Source organism: Macrotis lagotis, chromosome 1 (assembly GCF_037893015.1).
Source record: "Macrotis lagotis isolate mMagLag1 chromosome 1, bilby.v1.9.chrom.fasta, whole genome shotgun sequence".
Taxonomy (NCBI): Eukaryota; Metazoa; Chordata; class Mammalia; order Peramelemorphia; family Peramelidae; genus Macrotis; species Macrotis lagotis.
In genome coordinates, this window is record NC_133658.1 from 812,986,246 (window position 1) to 813,005,429 (window position 19,184).

General features: G+C 35.3%; 1 protein-coding gene across 6 annotated transcripts in view; it reads right to left on the minus strand.

Annotated features, from left to right (window-relative positions):
* Window positions 1-19,184, minus strand: part of LOC141508420 (disks large homolog 2) — a 2,787,507-nt gene that overhangs the window by 728,822 nt on the left and 2,039,501 nt on the right. For all 6 annotated transcript variants that reach the window (XM_074217018.1, XM_074217021.1, XM_074217022.1 and 3 more), the window contains 2 exons: window positions 14,443-14,587; window positions 12,298-12,436 (listed from right to left, as the gene is read on the minus strand). In XM_074217018.1, the coding sequence (XP_074073119.1) occupies window positions 12,298-12,436; window positions 14,443-14,587 (284 nt within the window). The remainder of the gene's footprint in view (window positions 1-12,297; window positions 12,437-14,442; window positions 14,588-19,184) is intronic.

The window sequence follows — 19,184 nt, forward strand, 5'->3', positions numbered from 1 at the left end:
GGTCACGCAGATGGGAAATAACTTATTCAAGATCACTGCTTTCTACCTCTCTTATGTTACTTTTCACTTCCTCTACCATCCTTAAGTAATTTTTATATTTCCCTTGTCTTAATACCCAATTTTAAGCTTCTGGAAGTCATTCCAATTTATGCCTCTTTTTCCCATAGGTAGGAACCAGGACTCTGTCTTATACCTATCAGGTGCTTAAAAATGATGGCTGAATTAGCATAATGTATTTCAGTGTCAATTTTTGAACAATATCCTTAAGATTATAATAACCTTATAGCAACACAGACAGTTATTTGTATATGTTTTTGCCTATGTATTCTAGTATATGTTTAAGACAAATACAGTATCTGGTTAAATCATATTTTCAATCTGTCAGTCAACAAACATTTATTAAGCTCTATTAGTAAATCAGAAATCTGCTAAGTGCTAGGGATACAAAGAAAAGCAAAAATAGCCCCATTGTCAGGCAGTTCACATTCTGATGGGGGAGGCAATATGCAAACAACTTTGTGATCCATGGATAGAACTGCAAAGAGAAAAATCAGGAGGACCTTTCAAATTCAGACTACTGTTCCCCTCCACACTCTGATTTCCCCCAAAGGTAAATTAAAGGCCTAGGCAGAAAGCAGAATATGAATATATTTTCTTAACATATATTATCAAGTCTCTGTACTGATCTCAACTAATTTTCATCCTAAACAGTTTCCCTCCTCCCTTAATAACATGAAAAGTCCACCATTCCTCTCAGTTTAAATGACAAAACTCCAAATGGTTTTTGGAATGCCACTATTAAGCTACAGCTCTCCCTTTGACTTTTCATTCAGTGATCTGTCTTTTTTCCTGCACTATCCTACTCCCAATATTTTTTGTTTCAAGGAAACATCACTGCAAATGGTGAAGGATCAGAAAAATCAGGTTCAGAAAACACAGAGAACATGAGGGAAATTTCGTGAATCTTTCATATAGACAAGAGTTACCATACAGATCTCATGATCATAGATTTAAAGTTGTAAGAAGACAGAAGGGTCATTTAGACTCATACCTTCACTTTAGAGATGAGATTTGGAGAAGTAATTTGATTATGAGAACTAGGTGGTGCAGTGAATAGAATTGTGGACCTGGAATAAGGAAGATCAGAGTTCAAATCAAAGACTGAAGATTGCGAACTGTATGACCCTTGGAAAATCACTTGACATCTTTGTCTCAGTTTCTTCTTCTGTCTGATAGGGATAACAAAAAGCACTTGTCTTCCAGGGATGTTGTGAAGATAAAATCAGACACTCTTTTTAAAGTGCCTTACAAATTTTACAAAGCATTATATAAATTATAACCAGTATAAATGCTAGGCATTGATCAAGGTAGCTGGGTGGCACAGGGGATAGTGTAATGGGCTTATAATCAGAAAGACTCCTTTTTATGAGTTCCCATCTGACCTCAGACAATTATAAACCGTATGATCCTGGGCAAGTCACTTAACCTTATTTGCCTCAGTTTCCTCATCTATAAAAATGATCTGGAGAAGGAAATGGCAAACCACTTCAGTATCTTTGCCAAGAAAACCCCCAAATGGAATCATGAAGAGTCAGATATGACTGAAATGAGACATCAACAGCACAGAAAGTATTGACCATGTTTATAAAGTTAGTAAATATCAGAAGCAGGAATTTGAAATCATTTCTTCCTGACTCCAGGTCTAGAAATCTATTCATTAGAACACACTACCTTTTAACAGAGGCAATCTAATGCTGTGCTTCTCAACCCTATAAAGAGGGAGCATCATATGCCCATGAACTGATTTTTTTAGTGATTGTTTTTATGTCTGACTTGCACTGTGATCAGACCAAACAGCTGTAAGACCTTGCAACTTCAGAATCCTCAGAGCAGGCCATCTGCCTGCACACAACTGGGAGTGAAATGGAGTCATTTTTTGGTTGTGCTAAATGCTACCCTGCCCTTTCTCTTATGAGGTCCAAGTGAAAGTGAACATCTGAAAACCACCCCCAAATCACTCTAATAGCTGTGGTTTCCTAAAAATAGAAAGCCAGATGTCTGATCCACAATAAATACCAATCGGCTGCTCACAAGGGGAGAATTCAAGTCCAGAACATTCATTAAATCTCATGTTTGGCATGGCCTCTTTCCCCTGGACACATAGAAGATGTCCTCATTTTCAGAAATATTGGGATAGAGGTTTTTGGTCCAGTTCTGGCAAAATGCTTATAGTGTTCTTCTAATTATAAATACTTTTTTAAAAATTAATTTTATTTTTTCCAATTACATGCAAAGATAGTTTTCAATATCCTTCCTTTTGCAAGCTTTTAAGTTCCTCATTTTCTTACTAACCTACTTCCTTCTTCCTCCCCATAGCAGCAAACAATCTGATAAAATTTATGCATGTATAATCATGTTTAACATATTTCCATATTAGTCAATTACATATATTTGTTTTTGAAAACAAATTTCTTTTGTGTTTATTTCCCTGTGTAAAGAATAAAGAAAACAATTTATCAGAAATAGGAAAACATAAGTATGGCACAGTGGAAAGAAAATTTGACTGAGGAGATAAGGATTCAAGTTCAAGGGCTTCTATTTATTAGTGCTGCATGATCTTGGAGAAATCATTTTTAACCCTCTGAGCCTCAATTTCACCATCAATGAGAGAGTTGAATTGGGTACTCTCTAAAGTTTTTGCTAGCTCATTGAAGGATTTGTTTGTTCTAAGGTACACTTCATTATCAGACAGTAAAAGGAAATAAAAAGGATTGGTTATTTGGGGGAAACAGGAATGCATTCTTATTCCAAAACATTTTCTATTTAAAGATTCCAGAAGTCATGCTATTAAAATCCAAGGAATTAGTATTAAGGAATACTAATAAAGGATGTCAAACCTAAACTATTATTAGAATATACTTCAGTGTGATTATGAGCAAGTTTATAAAATCACTTGAAACCTGACATAAGCTCCCAAAAGAAATGGACATATAACATTGATTTGGATTGACATTTGAAAAAAGCAGAATCAAGAATCAGCAGGTCAGGGCGGCTAGGTGGCATAGTGGATAAAGCACTGGTCAGGAGTACCTGGGTTAAAATCCGATCTCAGACACTAAATAACTACCTAGCTGTGTGGCTTTGGGCAAACCACTTAACCCCGTTTGCCTTGAAAAAACTAAAAAAACTAAAAAACTAAAAACTAAAACTAAAAAAAAAAAAGAATCAGCAGGTCAGGGTATAATACTGATATGAGAAACTCTGGGAGACTAATAGAAATATGTCAAGAATGAATAGAGAGGTAGGAGAAAGGTTAGGAAACACCAAAGACAACTTTTTTTTTTTGCCAACTTCAGTTATTTATTTGAGCAACACTGATCAAGTACCTACTATATACATAGTACTGCCAGGTATTAGGAAAGAAAATATTTAGATAAGTTAGGGCTACTGCCTTTACAGAACTTATAGTCTAGTATATGTTCATATTGTATCTATGAACATAAATAATTACAATATACACTTAGTTTACAAAGAAGTGCATAAGAATTGCAAAACAATGGAATCCTCTTATAGCTTTGCTTACTACCAACCTCTCCACAGATAAGTAGACTCATAGAATCATAGGATACTAAGACTGAAATGAATAGTAGCTTTTGTCTATCCCAAATGCTCTTATTTTTTACAGCTGAGATCCAAATAAGAGGTCATATATTCAAAGTGACACAGATATCTAGTTAGAGACTAATCTGTTAATAAGGTGCTTAAGCCATGGTGGAATATTGAAGGATTTTGAAGGATGTGGCTGAAGAACATGGGACAACTATCTTCCATATCTGTGAGAAAGAGTCATTTTAAGTTGGGTGAGGTGAAATTCTCCATTGAAGCAGAAGTTGAGCGGAGTTATAATATCATTTTTAACATTTTCTAAAATGTATAAGTATAATCCTCCGCAATAGGCTTCCTTTCCTAGTGCCCCATTATAGTATGGAGTTAACTGGGTTCTTGCATATCATACAGTTGACCTAAAAGTTTTGATAAGTTCTACTGGAAAAACTTTATTAGGTGACTGGTGACAGGCTATTGATTAAGTACAGATTAAGTACAGAAAGTTTCCTCAAGAGTCTTTGCATAATTGAACATAAAAAAAAAGTCTTTGCTGCTAGATGATAAATTGTTCTCTCTTAACAAGAGGGGCAGTGTGGTATAGACTACTAGGTTTGGAGTCAGGAATGAGTTCAAATCCTCTCTTAGACATTTGGTAACTGCATGACCCTAAGCAAGTCACTTAAAATCTCTGGGCATAATTTACTCGTTTTAAAATGAAAGAGTTGAACTAATGGAATTAAAGATCCTTTTTAGTTAGAAATCTATAATCCAGTTTAAGATGCATTTTTTTACTATACTACATTATGGAAATGATTGTTTTATCCCATAAATTAATTAAAAATTTTAAAAAGCAAAAAAAAACTATAATCATATGAATCTATGTTGGATAGACATTTCTTCAAAGATTACTCTTTGTAGATATTCAGTAAAACTAAGGGTAAGGTTCTTATCTAGTTAGAGAAATTTTCACCATCAATTTAAAAGCACATCAAATTGTTCTCCCCAAGCTATGATGATTCTTGTTGCTCTACTGGTATACATTTATTGCCTTCATCTATAACCCAGGGCCCAGGATTTAGATAGGAATGCAGTTGCAAATATACAATACCATTGTACTATTCTGTTTCAGGTCTGAGGAAAAAAAAACCATGCTATTTCAGCAGAATCCTGTAAAGCTAAATAGGTTCTTAAAGGCTCCAATGTCTTTTTTTTTAAATAAGTGGGAGGGGAAGGTTACTTGTTAGTAAGGAAAGTAGGGAAAGGTGTGGAGAAGAAAAGGGCAAGTGTACAAGCAATTGCTTTGGATTTATTCCATGTCAGACTCCATGGTAAGATCTTTATAAATAATATTACATTTGATCCTCACGGCTCTGGGAGATAGACGCTCTTATGGTCCTCATTTTCCAGTAGAGAAAGGCAAACCTGTCCAGGTCTCATTGTTAATGACTCTGACTGAATCTGAGCTCAGGTCTTCCTGAGTCCAGGCTTAGGGCTCTGTGTCATCTAACTACCTATAGTTAGAAAATGTTTGCTATGCATAAATTTTTCTACACCTAGGGTGAGAGTAATTAGATATGGAGAGGCTGAAGACTGGAAAGAGAATGGAGAAGATAGTGGGGGAAAAACTGGAAAATATGAGAGAAAATATCATTGGTGATGTAAGCAAAAGAGTTGCCTTTAATAAGTAGAAGGACTGTTGTGTGGCAGAGGAGAGGATACTTAATTCTTTCCACTTGATTTTTTTTTTTTGGTATGTGTGGAAGGGAGAGTGGATATTTGCTCTACAGCTATAATGAAGGGTTTGATGGAGATATTTCAGTCTAGACTCTTCATAAAGATGTAATTAGGGATTTTTTTTGGACTGGTAAGCAGCAGTAGAAGTAGGAGTAGGATTTAGAGTAGTAGTAGTAGTTAGTAATTAGTCATTATTATTATTATTATTATTATTAGTAGTAGTAGTAGTAGTAGTAGTAGTAGAGTAGTAAAACTAAACTAGAAATTTATATTACCTTAAAATTTCTAAAATATCGTACAAATATCATTTTATCCTTAGCATAATCTTGGGAGGTAGGTACTACCATTTTACGGATGAGGAGATTGAGGCAGATAAAGATTAAATGACTTGCCTAGGATCAGAAAGCTAGTATATGTCTGAGGTTAGATTTGAACTCAGAACTAATTTGACTCTAGATCCATCACTCTATCCACTGCGCTACCTTGCTGAAGTGGACAGTAATCACCTTCTTACTTTCCTGGGGTTAGGAAATGCGGTCAAGACATATTGGAATGGATATGAGAGATCAGCTATGTGTTTCGTTTAATGGATAAAGAAACTGAAGGTTGGAGAAAGGAATTTTTAATGGGAGATCCCCAATGATGCCCATTATTCTTGGTAATTCTGTGGGCTTGACCTTTTGGTGATTCTCAAGTCCCCAAAGGGAAATGTTACTGTTCTCAACTCTCCACTTTCCTTGGTAATATCTGAGCTAAGCAAATAATTGATCAATGAAGTGGCTGTGATTTGACAGGTACTGGATGAAGTCCTAAGGTTACAAAGAAAAAAATGAAAACAGTACCTCCCTCAAGGAGTTTATCTCACCTTCTGCTTGGTAATGGCACAGTTGGGTCCTACTTTCTTATAGCTATTCACTTGGTGATGATCTGCCCCTCCTCCACATCCAACGGAGGCTTCTGCTGGGATGTTCCCTACAGGGTCATAGGTTCATGGGAGTAATTTTCTATCACAGATATCTAGGTCACATAGTGAGGGGACAGAACTGGGCCTGCAACTGGGAAGACATGAGTTCCAATTATGTCTCAGACACAAGTTGTGTAGTTTGGGGCATATGCTTAACTTCTCTCTGAGTTATAGGTATAAAATGGGATGTGGTGTGGATCAATTGAGATAATGCATATAAATCGCTCTGGAATTCTTGAAACTTTATCTAAATGCTAGCTATATTATTAGTAGTAAAGCAATTCCTTGTTTTCAAAGCTTCCCAAATAGACAGGTGTTGCCTCATCCAAAAAGGTGGGCCCCCAAAGACATTGTTGCTTGTCATCCCTTTACCTATTGGTCAGCTTTCAAAGAAGGCATCAATAGTTACTATCCCTAATCCCATACTTCTTCCTTTCTATGAAGGAGCATTCGCCTCTTAAGTTGGCTCCCATTCCTTCTTCTCTTTCATCCTTTTTTAAACCTGTGTAAGATCAACAGCCTCAACTACTCACTCATTTGTGTCTTTCCTTGTGTCTTTCTTCTCTCTCTGTTAGAAAAGCCTCTCTCAATGGCTTTTCATCTTTATGTATCCAATTCAGCTTAGGTGACATAATTCTGTGCAGTTGTCTTTTTAGAAATATTTACGTGCTTAATTTTCTATGATTATTTGTTAAGTAATGCTTTTATTGTATAGAGATAATTATTGATAGATTGTTTATATTTCTGAACTAAATATTATCCTGATGAATCATGTACTTAGTAGTTCAACTTTTGCTAGATCAACATGATCTTTAAAACTGCTAAAAATTCCTCATATTTTGAAATAATTCTTTTTTGTTGTTCAGTTGTTTTCAGCTGTGCCCAACTTTTCATGATCCAATTTGGGGTTATCTTGACAAAGATACTGAAATGGTTTGTCATTTCCTTCTTCAGCTGATTTTACAGGAATACTGTAAACTAAGGAAATTGCACTCAATACAGTGTCTGAGGCCAGATTTAAGCTCACTAAGATAAGTCTTTCTGCTCCCAGGTCCAATACTTTATCCATTATGCTACCTAACACAGTCAAGAGTGAAGAAAAGTATTCATATTGTAGATTAAACTTAAAAATGCGTCTATACAGAGCTTCTTTTTTTTCATTGGAAAATTCAGTTGTTAAATCTTTGCCTGCAAAATCCTGATGATCCTCCTAAATCTACTTAATGGAGAGATTGGTTCAAGAGTAGTAGAGTAGTAGAGAGTAGTAAAGATTAAAATCCATGATTTCTGATTCTGGATTCTGGAATTTCCTTTTCATTATACACATTTCCTCCTGAGATGTTCAATTTATGTCTTCCTAATTTACTCAGTGTTAACCAAGTTATATGTGAAAGTTGCCTGGAATAAAGACCTCTTGAATGAAAGAACATTTCTGCCTTTTGAACTATTTTTTTTCTACACCCAAAATGGAACTTGTTGATGTCTCCATTTAGTATTCTTATAAATAAGAATTTTCACCAGTTGTAACATCTAGACCAGTAATTTCCATCTTTTCATACTTTGAAATTAGACCTATAAAAATGGAATGCTAAAATTATTCCTACTGGTTTCAGCTAAACAGAGTAATAAACCAAGAGGGGAAAAAAGTTACAATTCTTTCTTAAACATCATATAGTTAATAACTCAAAAATCTTCTGGTGAAGAGTGATTGGGAGAACATAAATAAAATTTATTTCAGGTCATAGGTCATATCTTTATCAAGAAAACCCAAATGGGGTAATGAAGAGTTTGACATGACTGAAATGAGTGACAACAACAAAATGGGGAAAATGATTCTGTACAGAATGTAGCTCATGAGGTTGTTGTAAAGTCCAAAAGAAACATGCAATTAAAAATTATTAAAGAGCAAAAGCACTATTTTAATGTTTAAAAATTAAATAAAATTAAATATGGACTTTTAAAATTAAGTAAATAAAATGAGATATTTGAACTAGATGACCTCTAAAGTCACTTTCATCTCTAAGCCTCTAAACTTCTGATCCCAAAGATTTAAAGATAAAAGGAAACTTAGAGATTACCTCATCTAATAACCTTGAAAAGCTCAAGAAACTGAGACCCAGAGAGGTAAGTCAAGATTATACCTCTAATTAGTCATCAAGTCAACATTCAAACCCTATGCTGACTTGTCCAAGGTCACAGAGATAGGACTCACAAATTTAAAAATGTAAAAAAAAGATACAGTTTTGAAAAGCACTTGGCCAGTTTAAAGTACCTGTTAACACTGGAGCAATTAGTGATAAAAATTCAGATAGTTTTCTATGTCTGTTGGCAAAAGCAGGGTCAGAAATTTGAAAATCTTTTTTCATCTTCCAGAATTACCCTAGAAAATAAAAGTGTTTTGAGTTTCATTGTTTTCACTTCAGGTGTCAAAGTTGACTTCCAAGTCCAAATTAGGGACAGTTTCTTGAGGGCCTAATATAACATGGTTCCCAGTCAACTGGAATATAGCTACATTAAATTTACATGTGAAAACAATATTTCTTGTCAAAAAATATATTAGTTTGGGACTTGGTCTGTTCTACACATTCAAAGATGGACTGGACCATACTAATATCTTATTTTAGACACTACTTACAAATCAATTATTGCCATCAGCCAGATTCAGTTCAAAAAACATTAAAAAGAACCTACTAAATATATGTAAAAGATGCTAAATTTGTTAGCAATTATAGGTAATGATAAAAAACTATATATATATATATACATATATATTATTTCCTGGTAAAAAGGAAATCTCTGAAATTTAGTTTTGAGATGATGTTTATTAAGCCAGTAGCATAACTGATGATAGTTTATGACAATTATTATAATCATATATTGATACCACATAGACTCTGAATGATAACTAAACTCTTTTGGTTGTTTCTTTGAGGTAGGAGGTTTTTGGCTTCATTTTTCTCCAGGATCTACCCCTGGCTCTTGTCCTCTAATTTTTTCAGACTCTTCAAGCCCCTGACTATATTTGTATTACCAAGTCTTTACATAGTGTCTGGCACAAATAATTAAATGCTTATTGACTTGCTGACTGATAAGCGGTTCTTGAATAGTGAAAACATGAAGAAAATGTCTGGAAGGCAAAAACAATATAGCATAACACAGGAGAAAAGAACAGGAGCCACAGGACCTTGGCTCAGAACTCAGGTGTGCCACTCATTCCTTTAAACATGGACACATGGACAAGACATTTAACATTTTGCATGTCAATTCCTACATCTCTACAATGAAAGAATGGTACTGGGAAGAGAAGTCTAAACTTTTCTGTTCATGTATCCTCATGTCAGTAAAAAATGTGAGCAGATACTCTCATTAATTCATATTCACTGGCTTTTAAGTTTATAACCTTAACTACTGTACTAAGAATTATGCAATTATACAAAACAGAAACATATACAAAATATAAATATACAAAAATAAATATTAAAAAGATATAAAAGGAATACTATCTTGAAAAGAATATTTTATTTTTTAATGGTTCAATAAACTTTCTTACTAAATATATAAGGATTAATAATGATTTTGATTTAATTGAAATTTTTTTCTTTTAAATCTTGGTTAAAGATTGAATGATTCAGGATGGAAAATTCTTTTTCTAAATTCATTTCATACAGGGTGTCACAAAAGGACTTAGTGCTACTTTGAGATTTTAGGACATGCTGCTCTGGTACTTGTTTTTCATGTCAATCACAGATGAGAAAGGAACCTCAGAAAAAAGATGGAGATCAAAATGAAAAGGGATATTTCACTGAATGTGTTTACAAGACGATGACATTTATTTTTTAATCTTATCCCCTAATTATGCAAAAGTTTTAGATGAAATCCATCCAGTAAATTTCCATCTTTCCCTATATTATTCAACTTTCAATCACTAAAGTATACCATTTCTACATTTTTAACGAATGTGTTCAAAACCAAATTAAACCAGTCATTTGTGAGGTTTTTTTTTAAACATGTTGATCAATTCTGTTTCCAATGTAAGATTTTTTTTTAAATTAAAATATAAGATTTTTTGTAAATGAAGCATATGTTTTTCAGTGAGAAAAAGAGGGGAAGGGAAGGTAACAGAGTGAAGCAATGAGGCAGAAAAAGAGAGGGGAAGAGGAAGGAGCACAAAGAGAAAGGAAGAGAGGAGAAGAAAAGAGAAAAAGAAAAAAGGAAGGAAGGGAGGGAAGGAGAAGGGAGAGGGTAACTACAAAAGGAACAGTTTCAGTTGAATGAAATCTTAAGGGAACTAGAAAGTTGAAAACATTGGAGAATGCTGAAGGATGATGATGTCCTCATTGGAAACAAGGAAGTTCAGAAGAAGGGTAGGCTTTGAGGTAAAAATAAAGCAATGCAATCTTCAATATAGAGTACAAAAAATCCTTGACTATTAATCTTGTGCTACTTATTTTTTCCACTAAAAAAATGTCAGTGTGCATTTGTGTGTGTGTGTGTGTGTGTGTGTGTGTGTGTGTGTGTGTGTGTAGCATTGTATGTTGGTTGTTTGTGGATGTGGTGTGCAGGGTGGCTGGGTGGGGATATTGTTCACCATCCACTGCAAAGCTGCTAGAAGTACCTAGGTTATGATAATGTTATAACTACTCTGAGGGGCTGATGGCTGAAGATGTCATGAGAAACCAGGGGTACAAAGGGGTGAAAGCATGGGGGTATATTGGTAAAGGGAGTAGTTTGGCTATGTTGAGGACAAATCCATAATTAGGTATTGTGGGAGAGTGGGATGTGGTCCATTTCCCCTGCCCCCTTATTGGTTGACCCTGGGGTTAGTTTATTTTAAAAAGCACAGGTTTGGGGCAGCTAGGTGGTACTGACCTTGGAGTCACGGAGACCTGAGCTCAAGTCTGGCCTCAGACACTTAATAATTACCTAGCTGTGTAATCTTGGACAAGTCAGTTACCTGCTCCCGCTATTGTCTTGTGGAAAAACAAAACAAAACAAAAAAAAATAGGTTCTAGAAGTGGAAGGTATCTAAGATACTGCCTAGTCAATGGTGTCAAACTCAGATAGAAACAAAGCCCTGTGAATCACATATTGACTTAGAAAACAACAAATTAATGTTATCTATGTTGTTCTGTATTTTTATTTATTTTGTTAAACATTCTTTCATTAATATTTTAATCTAGTTGTTCACTGGAGAGTTTTGTTGGCTATTGGGACCTGTGAGCCTCAAGTTTGACCCATTTGCTCACTAAGTGTCTGCCTTCCTAACAAATATATACTTTATAGAAGAGGAAACAGAGGTCCACAGAGTTCAAATCAGGACATATAACTAATAAAGAGCAAAACTAGGATTGGAACCCTGGCTATTTCAATGCTTTTTCTACTAAACCATTCTGCAACTAGAGTGATTGCTCCTGATACCAGTACTATTCCAATATGCACAGATAGTTTATCCCCTTATCCTGAAACTACAGTTTTAGAAGGATGTTTGTCCCTAACAAACTTGGATGTTTTCTGTATTTCCTTGGGAACTATGGCATCATTCTTTCATGTCTTTGCTAATTTCCACTTTGGCTATTATTCTAGTATTTTATAGAATGCTACACATGAGTGTCATACCTGTGTGATTGGGTAGCCAAGTGGCACAATGGATAGAGTGCCAGGTCTAAAGTCAGGAAGACTCATTTTTGTGAGTTCAAATCTGGTCTCAGATACTTATAAGCAAATCACTGGGGTGAGTCACCTGGATAAGTTAATTCTGTTTGCCTCAGTTCTCATCTGTAAAATGAGCTAGAAAGGAAAATGGCAAACAACCTCAGTATTTTTGCCAATAAAACCCCCAAAGGAGTAACAAAGAGTTGAATGCAACTGGAACAGAACACAATATCTGAGTGGCACTCAGATCCTCCAAAACTTGGCACACAATAGCTAATACGCTAGGCAAAACCACTACCTTTATGGCAATGCTCATAAAAACATAGTTAAGGATGACTGACCTGGTGTAGTCGTCCTCAACAAGCATGTGCTTTGGAATTGGCGAGTACCTTCCAGGAGAGATGGGTGGCAGGGAAGATTTGTACTCTAAAGTGCCATTGTTGCCAGAGAGAATGTGATTTTCCATTGGTGGAGAATAAGCTAGTAGGAGAAAAGAGAACAAAATTTTAATTCAGTTCAATTCAACATATGTTCCCTTAGATACCAAGGGGGTATGTGAAAAATAGAAAAGTTCTGATGCCCACTGCAGATAGTGGCAGTGAAACAGGAATATAGAATTTATGTTACATTTGCATTTAATATACACAAGCAAATGGCAACTTTTATAGGTTGGCAATATATAAATAATGGGGGTATCTACAAAGCAAGTAAGCATAATTAAGAGAAGGGAAACAGTTGGGAGGGACAAGAAGTGCACACGTTTTCAAGGCAATGATTAATTTTCTATTGAAATGGAAATGTTAACTTTCTAATTGTAGATCTAGTCATTCTTTTCAAATGATTAATATCTAATCATCAAAAGGAAAATGCTATTGGAAAAAAGGTTCTTTTGGCATGAAATTCTTCTTTCTCCCCAAAATAGTCTTAAACATTTAGTCATGGAATACTATGGTTTCCAAAGATTTAAAGTCAAGGATTTCCCCAAGGGCAAAGAAGAGAGACAGAAATGGTGGTTGTAGGCAATCAGCACTACCTTAAAAATAAGAGACTACGAAAGAGAAGTGATGCCAATCAAAAAAACATATGATTGAAACTGATGGATGGCTCTTGTATTCTAGAGTAATTGGAATATTCTAATATTAAAAACGTGCATTTATTAATCAGGAAACTCCCTAATCTATAACTACTTCCATTTTATAAGGAAGAAAAGTTAGCTCTAATCCACGACAGTGCAAGTCAGTCAATTCAGACCCATTGGATGAAGTACAACTAAATTTCAACAAAAGTTCATTCCCCAGTCAGTTTATTCAGTTAATCAGGTCATTTAATCAAACCACTATAGTCAAAAAATGCAACTGAAACATTTTCTTCATTGTTTAATGTTGCACTCTAAGTGGTTACCATATATATATGCATATATATATGCATATATATCATTCATATTAGAAAATACTAAGAAGGAAGACCATTTTTATAATGAATATACCACCTAAGGCAAAGTGGGTTTCAGTTTTCTTCCTGGTTGAAAAAGAATCACAGATCCTATGAAAGTAGTCTTGGAATCCTCATTAAAAAAAAACCAAAAAGCCGACTTAATGGGCAGGTAACAAATTAGTCAATCCTTATATTTCTCTCTAGAGAGCTATCTCAGACAGAGAGAGGTTAAACTACTTGCTTAAGACCATGATACTAATTAATGACATGTGGATCTGCAATTAGAATGCTGAGGTTTCAGAGTCCCAGTTTCCTACTGAGAACTAATGCCATTCATTTACCAACCATTTTAATCTATGATATCTCCAAAATTATTTTTGAAGTATTCTATTGAAAAGGTAGAATTGATTTACATATAGTCACAGAAGATACAGACTACATCAGCTGAGGGCCTCAGTGACCTTCCAAAAGGTTCAGACAGTGACCAGCCCCATAAACAGTTGCTAGCTTCCTGAGACCTGAGCAGACCATTACACTGTCATCCCTCCTCCCACTTCCATAGCCATAGTCAATGCCTTTTTGTCTTCCTTGCAAATAAAAAAGTGAATTCAATGGAAAATGGTAACTCTGATATCAAGGATTGAGTATAATGATTTATAACTTCAAATCAACAACTCCCTTGGGGTTTTTTCCCACATTAAAACTTCCCAATTTTATTTTTGGCTGGGTATCTTTTTTCCAGCATAATGTTACCTTGATTTTATCTCAGAGAACATTAGGATTTTTCTCTCAGGAGACATTAATCATGCCTTTTGGCACTTGAGAAATACCAATTTAAAAATATGGCTACAAAAATTGCTACAATGCTTAGGGTCCTCATCTGTTATTTTCTTCATCTCATCAAGAGGCATGGTCTTAGGGAAAAGCTAGGGAGGGAGTTGGAGGGGACTTTGGCTAATAAAAGGGTGATGATCTAGGATGTTAAGGTTCTGTATCATTCCAAATTGGGTAAGGTATATGGAATGACCATTCTTTGGAAGAGTAGTACTTACAGTGAGTAATATCAGGTGGGCCATAAGGATCTGTCATATAAATGGTGGTTGGTTTGCCAACTTTTAGATAAACTACATCTGAAGTATTCTTTAATATCGCTACAGCTTCTTCATGTGTTACTTCTTCTAGACTGTAGTTATTTACCTTGAAGATAAGAAAAAAAAACAGTAAAATTAGGGTCACTCAGTAAAAACAAGAGAACAATTTAGGCAATAACAATAACATCATACAGACAAACAGATTTGAAAGACTTAAGGACTGATCAATGCAATGAACAATTTTGTTTTAATAGGAGTGATGATAAAATGTATTTATACTATGTAAATAGATAGTATATATTTAATATGTGTATGGGTGTGAAATTTTCAGAGATGGCCAATGTGGAAATTTGTTTTGCACATTTTCAAAATGAATGGTGGTTGGTGTCCCAAGTTTTAATTAAATCATGTGTGAAATGTGAAATATTTTTCAACATTGATACAGCTTTTTCATATGCTTTGTTTGTTTTAATTTTTTAAGGTAGGGGAGGGGAAGAAGGAGATGGGAATGGAAAGGAATAAGCATTAATTTAGGACTTGCCATCTTCCGGACACTGTGTTAAGCTCTTTACAAATATTTAATTTGATGGTGGGAGGGATAAAAAGTACATTTTTATTCACTGGGGAAAAAAACACATTCAATGAAAGAAAAAAGAATTAGGGTCATTGAATGAAGTATTCTAGTTAAGCAATGCAGTTACAGAAGAAGCTCATGTGTGTGACCAGAAACAGATGACACAGCATGAAAATAGTAATTAGAAGGGAATAGATGAGATCGTGGCACTGACTAATAAATATAAAATTGATTTCATGCTCTAATCAAATTGGACTGGCTTCTTATCTTGAACTACCCTGATTTCTTATGCCTCTTTATCCCCTGTAGGACACTAGGTCCAATATGTTGTCCTTCCTTCTCATCACGGTTTGAATTTCTGCAAATGGTTTAAAGCTCAACTCAAAATGTTGCCTTCTTCACAAGGTTCTCCTGATTCTCCTTAAACAAAGCTAGTGACATTTCCACATAAGATGACAAAATATCAATTTCATCAAGATTCCCAGTATTTAGTTCTAGAACTGAAAGGGATCTCATAGGACATCCTCCTCATTTTACAAATAAACTGAAGCCCAGAGACACTCAATGACTTATCCAAAGTCACAAAGGTAGTGTCAGAAATGGGTTATGAACTCAGGTCCTCAGACTGTAGAGTCAACAGAGATGCAGAATTTTCCTTTTTCTTTATCTTCCCAATCTTTCCATCAGAGATAGAGACTATGAAGGAGTTATCCTCTTGAATTTTAAATAGCATTGACTTTTCACCACCTTAATACTCTTATGGAATAGCATGTATTTTATTTGTTTTTGTTTCTTAGTCCATTAGTAGATTGGGAACTATGAGGACAGATATTTGTCTGCTTGGCACAGTGGATGGTGTGTTAAACTTAGAATTAAAAAACCATGGGTAAAAATTTCACTTCTGGTATTTGGTAGTTTTACAAATCTCTTGGCCTCTCTTGGCCTTAGTTTCCTTATTTGTAAAGTGACTTATTTGGATTTGAAGCCTCTAAAGAGCTCTCCAACCTCCAAATTGATGATCTTATGAATCCCAGAATTGGTGACCTACCTCAGGGAGCTGTTGTGAAGCTCTTGTGAGATAATTTTTGTAACTTTCTTTTAAAAACCTGGCTACTACTATTATCTACATTTTATCTTTTCCTCATTCCCTAGCACATTCTTCTGTGAATATGGGCACTTCATAAAGTTTGCATTGTCCTCTCAATCTATTCTCCATTTCTGCATGGCAGTCCTTCACACACATGAAGGCTCCTATTATGTTCCCCTTAAGTCTTCTCACTCATAGAACAGCTTAAAGAAGAAAAGAAACAGATGGAAAGTATATTTGCTCTGAAAGAAATCACCAGAGGTGGCTCCAAATATTGTGACCACCATATTCAGAAGTACCAGCTCAGGAAGTGCAAGAGATAAAAAACCCTCTTGCCTTCATAGAGTAGATTATCTGGTGAATGGATAAGAATTTCACTGCCAGATAACTAGTGGGATTGAATGAAAAGCAGTCCTAACTTCAGTAGGCTCTTGGCAATGCTTCTTCATCTCATCCCCAATGCCAGGAGAGGCAGGGAAGTGCGCCATTCATGAAACTGTCAGTAAGAGATATGTGCAGCTTGATTAAACCTTACCCCCTTCTGTCTTTCAGATGGACAGGATAAGACCCCTAGTAACATCACCTTGAAAGCTATTAAGAATTCAACACTAGCTTCATTGGATTGGAAAATCAGAAAAGAGTGAATGAAAATTTGATGTCCTTTCAGTCAATATCCATCAGGTGTCTGCTGTACACAAAATTCTACATATTGGGAAAAGTAAGTAAGAAATAATATGTAACTCCTGTTCACAGGGAGCTTAACTAGTAAGAAAATATGATAGACAGGCAATGATAATACAACCAAGGGGCAGCTAGAGGGCACATTTGTATAGAGTACTAGACCTTGTGCCAGGAAGACCTGATTTCAAATTTTGCCTTAAATATTTATTAACTGTGAGAAGTTAGACAATTCATTTAGCTTCTCTCAAACTCAGTTCCCTCATCAGTTATATGGGTAAAATGCCTACCTCACAAAATTATTTTAAGAATCCAATGAGATTAACACATGGAAAAGACTTTGCAAATCTAAAAGTGTAATATAAATGCTGATGATTAGCCTTTATATCTATAAATGACACCATAATTATTTAAGGAAATTTTAATTGTTCAAGATGAAGGAGGGTAGAAAATTAGTGACTGTGGAGATCACAAAGTTTGAAGGAAGGTGGCATTTTAGCTGCAGTATATTTATTGTATTATTTTATTTCATTGATATATATTATATAATTTACATATAATATAATTTGCATAATATATAAAGATATATTATTTTTAGCTGTGTTTAGTTTCACAAATTATTAAGACTCCAATAGCAGAGATCAACCAGTGAATAGAGATTAGTTATGTATCAGAAACTGGCTAGGCACAGTGGATACAGATGAAAATGAAATAGTTCCTGCCCTCAAGGAGTTTACAAATCTACTGAAGAAGATAATACCCACATATATCAGTTTAAGTTAATTTTTAAGCAGTGAAGAGGAGAGGGAAGGGATAAGAATTCATTATATTAAATGTCTGTGGTCAGAAACTGTGCTAAGTATTTCACACTATTATCTCATTTGAGAGGCATTAGGAAAGACTTCATGTAGAAGCAGTCTTTGAACTGAGTATCAAATGACAAACTTGAATATTGAAGGAGGAAAAAAAAAGAATTCCAGGAGGTAATGATTTCCAGGTGGAGGAGACAACTTGTGTAATGACAAAGGGAGAGAAGATATGATGCTATATGTAAAGAACAGTTTAAAAAAAGGCTAGTTTCAATGATCCATGAATGTGTGGAAGGGATCTAAAAGCATGATTGTAAAGAGATTATTAAAGCCAGATGGCAGAGCTTATATTTGATTCTTAATACAATAGGAAGCCAACCTTTTGAATTCAGATCTAGGCTTCAGGCAAGTTGTTTTGGCAGCCTTGTGGAATTGGACTGTAGAAGAGAGGTAGGGTGTTATAGTGAGGAGAGCAATGAACATGGTGTCTACTGAGCTAGATTGGAGGCTCAGCTCTTTCATTTACCATCAGGACAATTTTGAAAGTCACTCCCTGACCCTCAGTTTCTTCTTCATAGGTAAAAGGGGGATGACAGTAGTTGAGCCACCTGCCTCACAGGGCAGTTAGGAAAAATTGACCATGAAGGTGTTGTTATTTAGTGTTTTTTGTTTGTTTGTTTTGCATGACAATGGGGTTAAGTGACTTGCCCAAGGTCACCCAGCTAAGTATTAAGTTCTGAGGTCAAGTTTGAACTCAGATCCTCCTGACTCCAGGACCAGTGCATTATCCCTTATGCCACCTAGCTGCCCCTGTTAGTTATTATTGTGATTAAAAGTATGGGGAGGGAATACTCTTGAAATTTTGAAAAAAACAACTCTAAGAAGACTAATGTTTATTACTGGGTGATTCAGACATTCTCTAATTTGACTAGGTCAATCAGGGATCAATAGAGGCTTTGTAGAAACATAAAAAAAAATCCCCAAACCCTGGCTGAGATGTGCTTTTGCGGTGATGTCCACCAACTTGTTTTATTTTCCAGGAAGCATATTCCTTGGTGAAAATCTTCAATGTGCATTTCCTGGGAACATCTGTGAGCTGTTGAGTTTAATTAGGATACCGCTGATGAAGCTTGTATGTGGTCTTTTGAAAGCTCTAGAATAGTATGGGAGCTCTCCCAAGAAGTCTTCTTTTGTGCTGAAGTCTTCAAATTGTATTTCACAAAAGTGGGTCTGTTTGGGTTAATTATGTGTATGTATTATCCTATGAACTTTCAAGACAATGGGGATACAGCTGGTGCTGATTGTCTGAAGAGAGGCTGCTGCTGATTGGTTGATGACTCTTGTGATTGTTACTTCCACTGAATCAAAGACCACGGAATGATCAAGCTTGGAGGGGCTTTTAGGGATCATTTCAGCACCTCCTTTCCCTCTCACTTTACAGAAGAGGTGACTAACAAGCCCAGAGGTAGAGGCTGACTAGTCTAAGGCAATACAGCTATTTAGTGTCTAAGCATGACTCTTAAATTCTCAGTCCAGTGTTCTTTGCATAATTTAC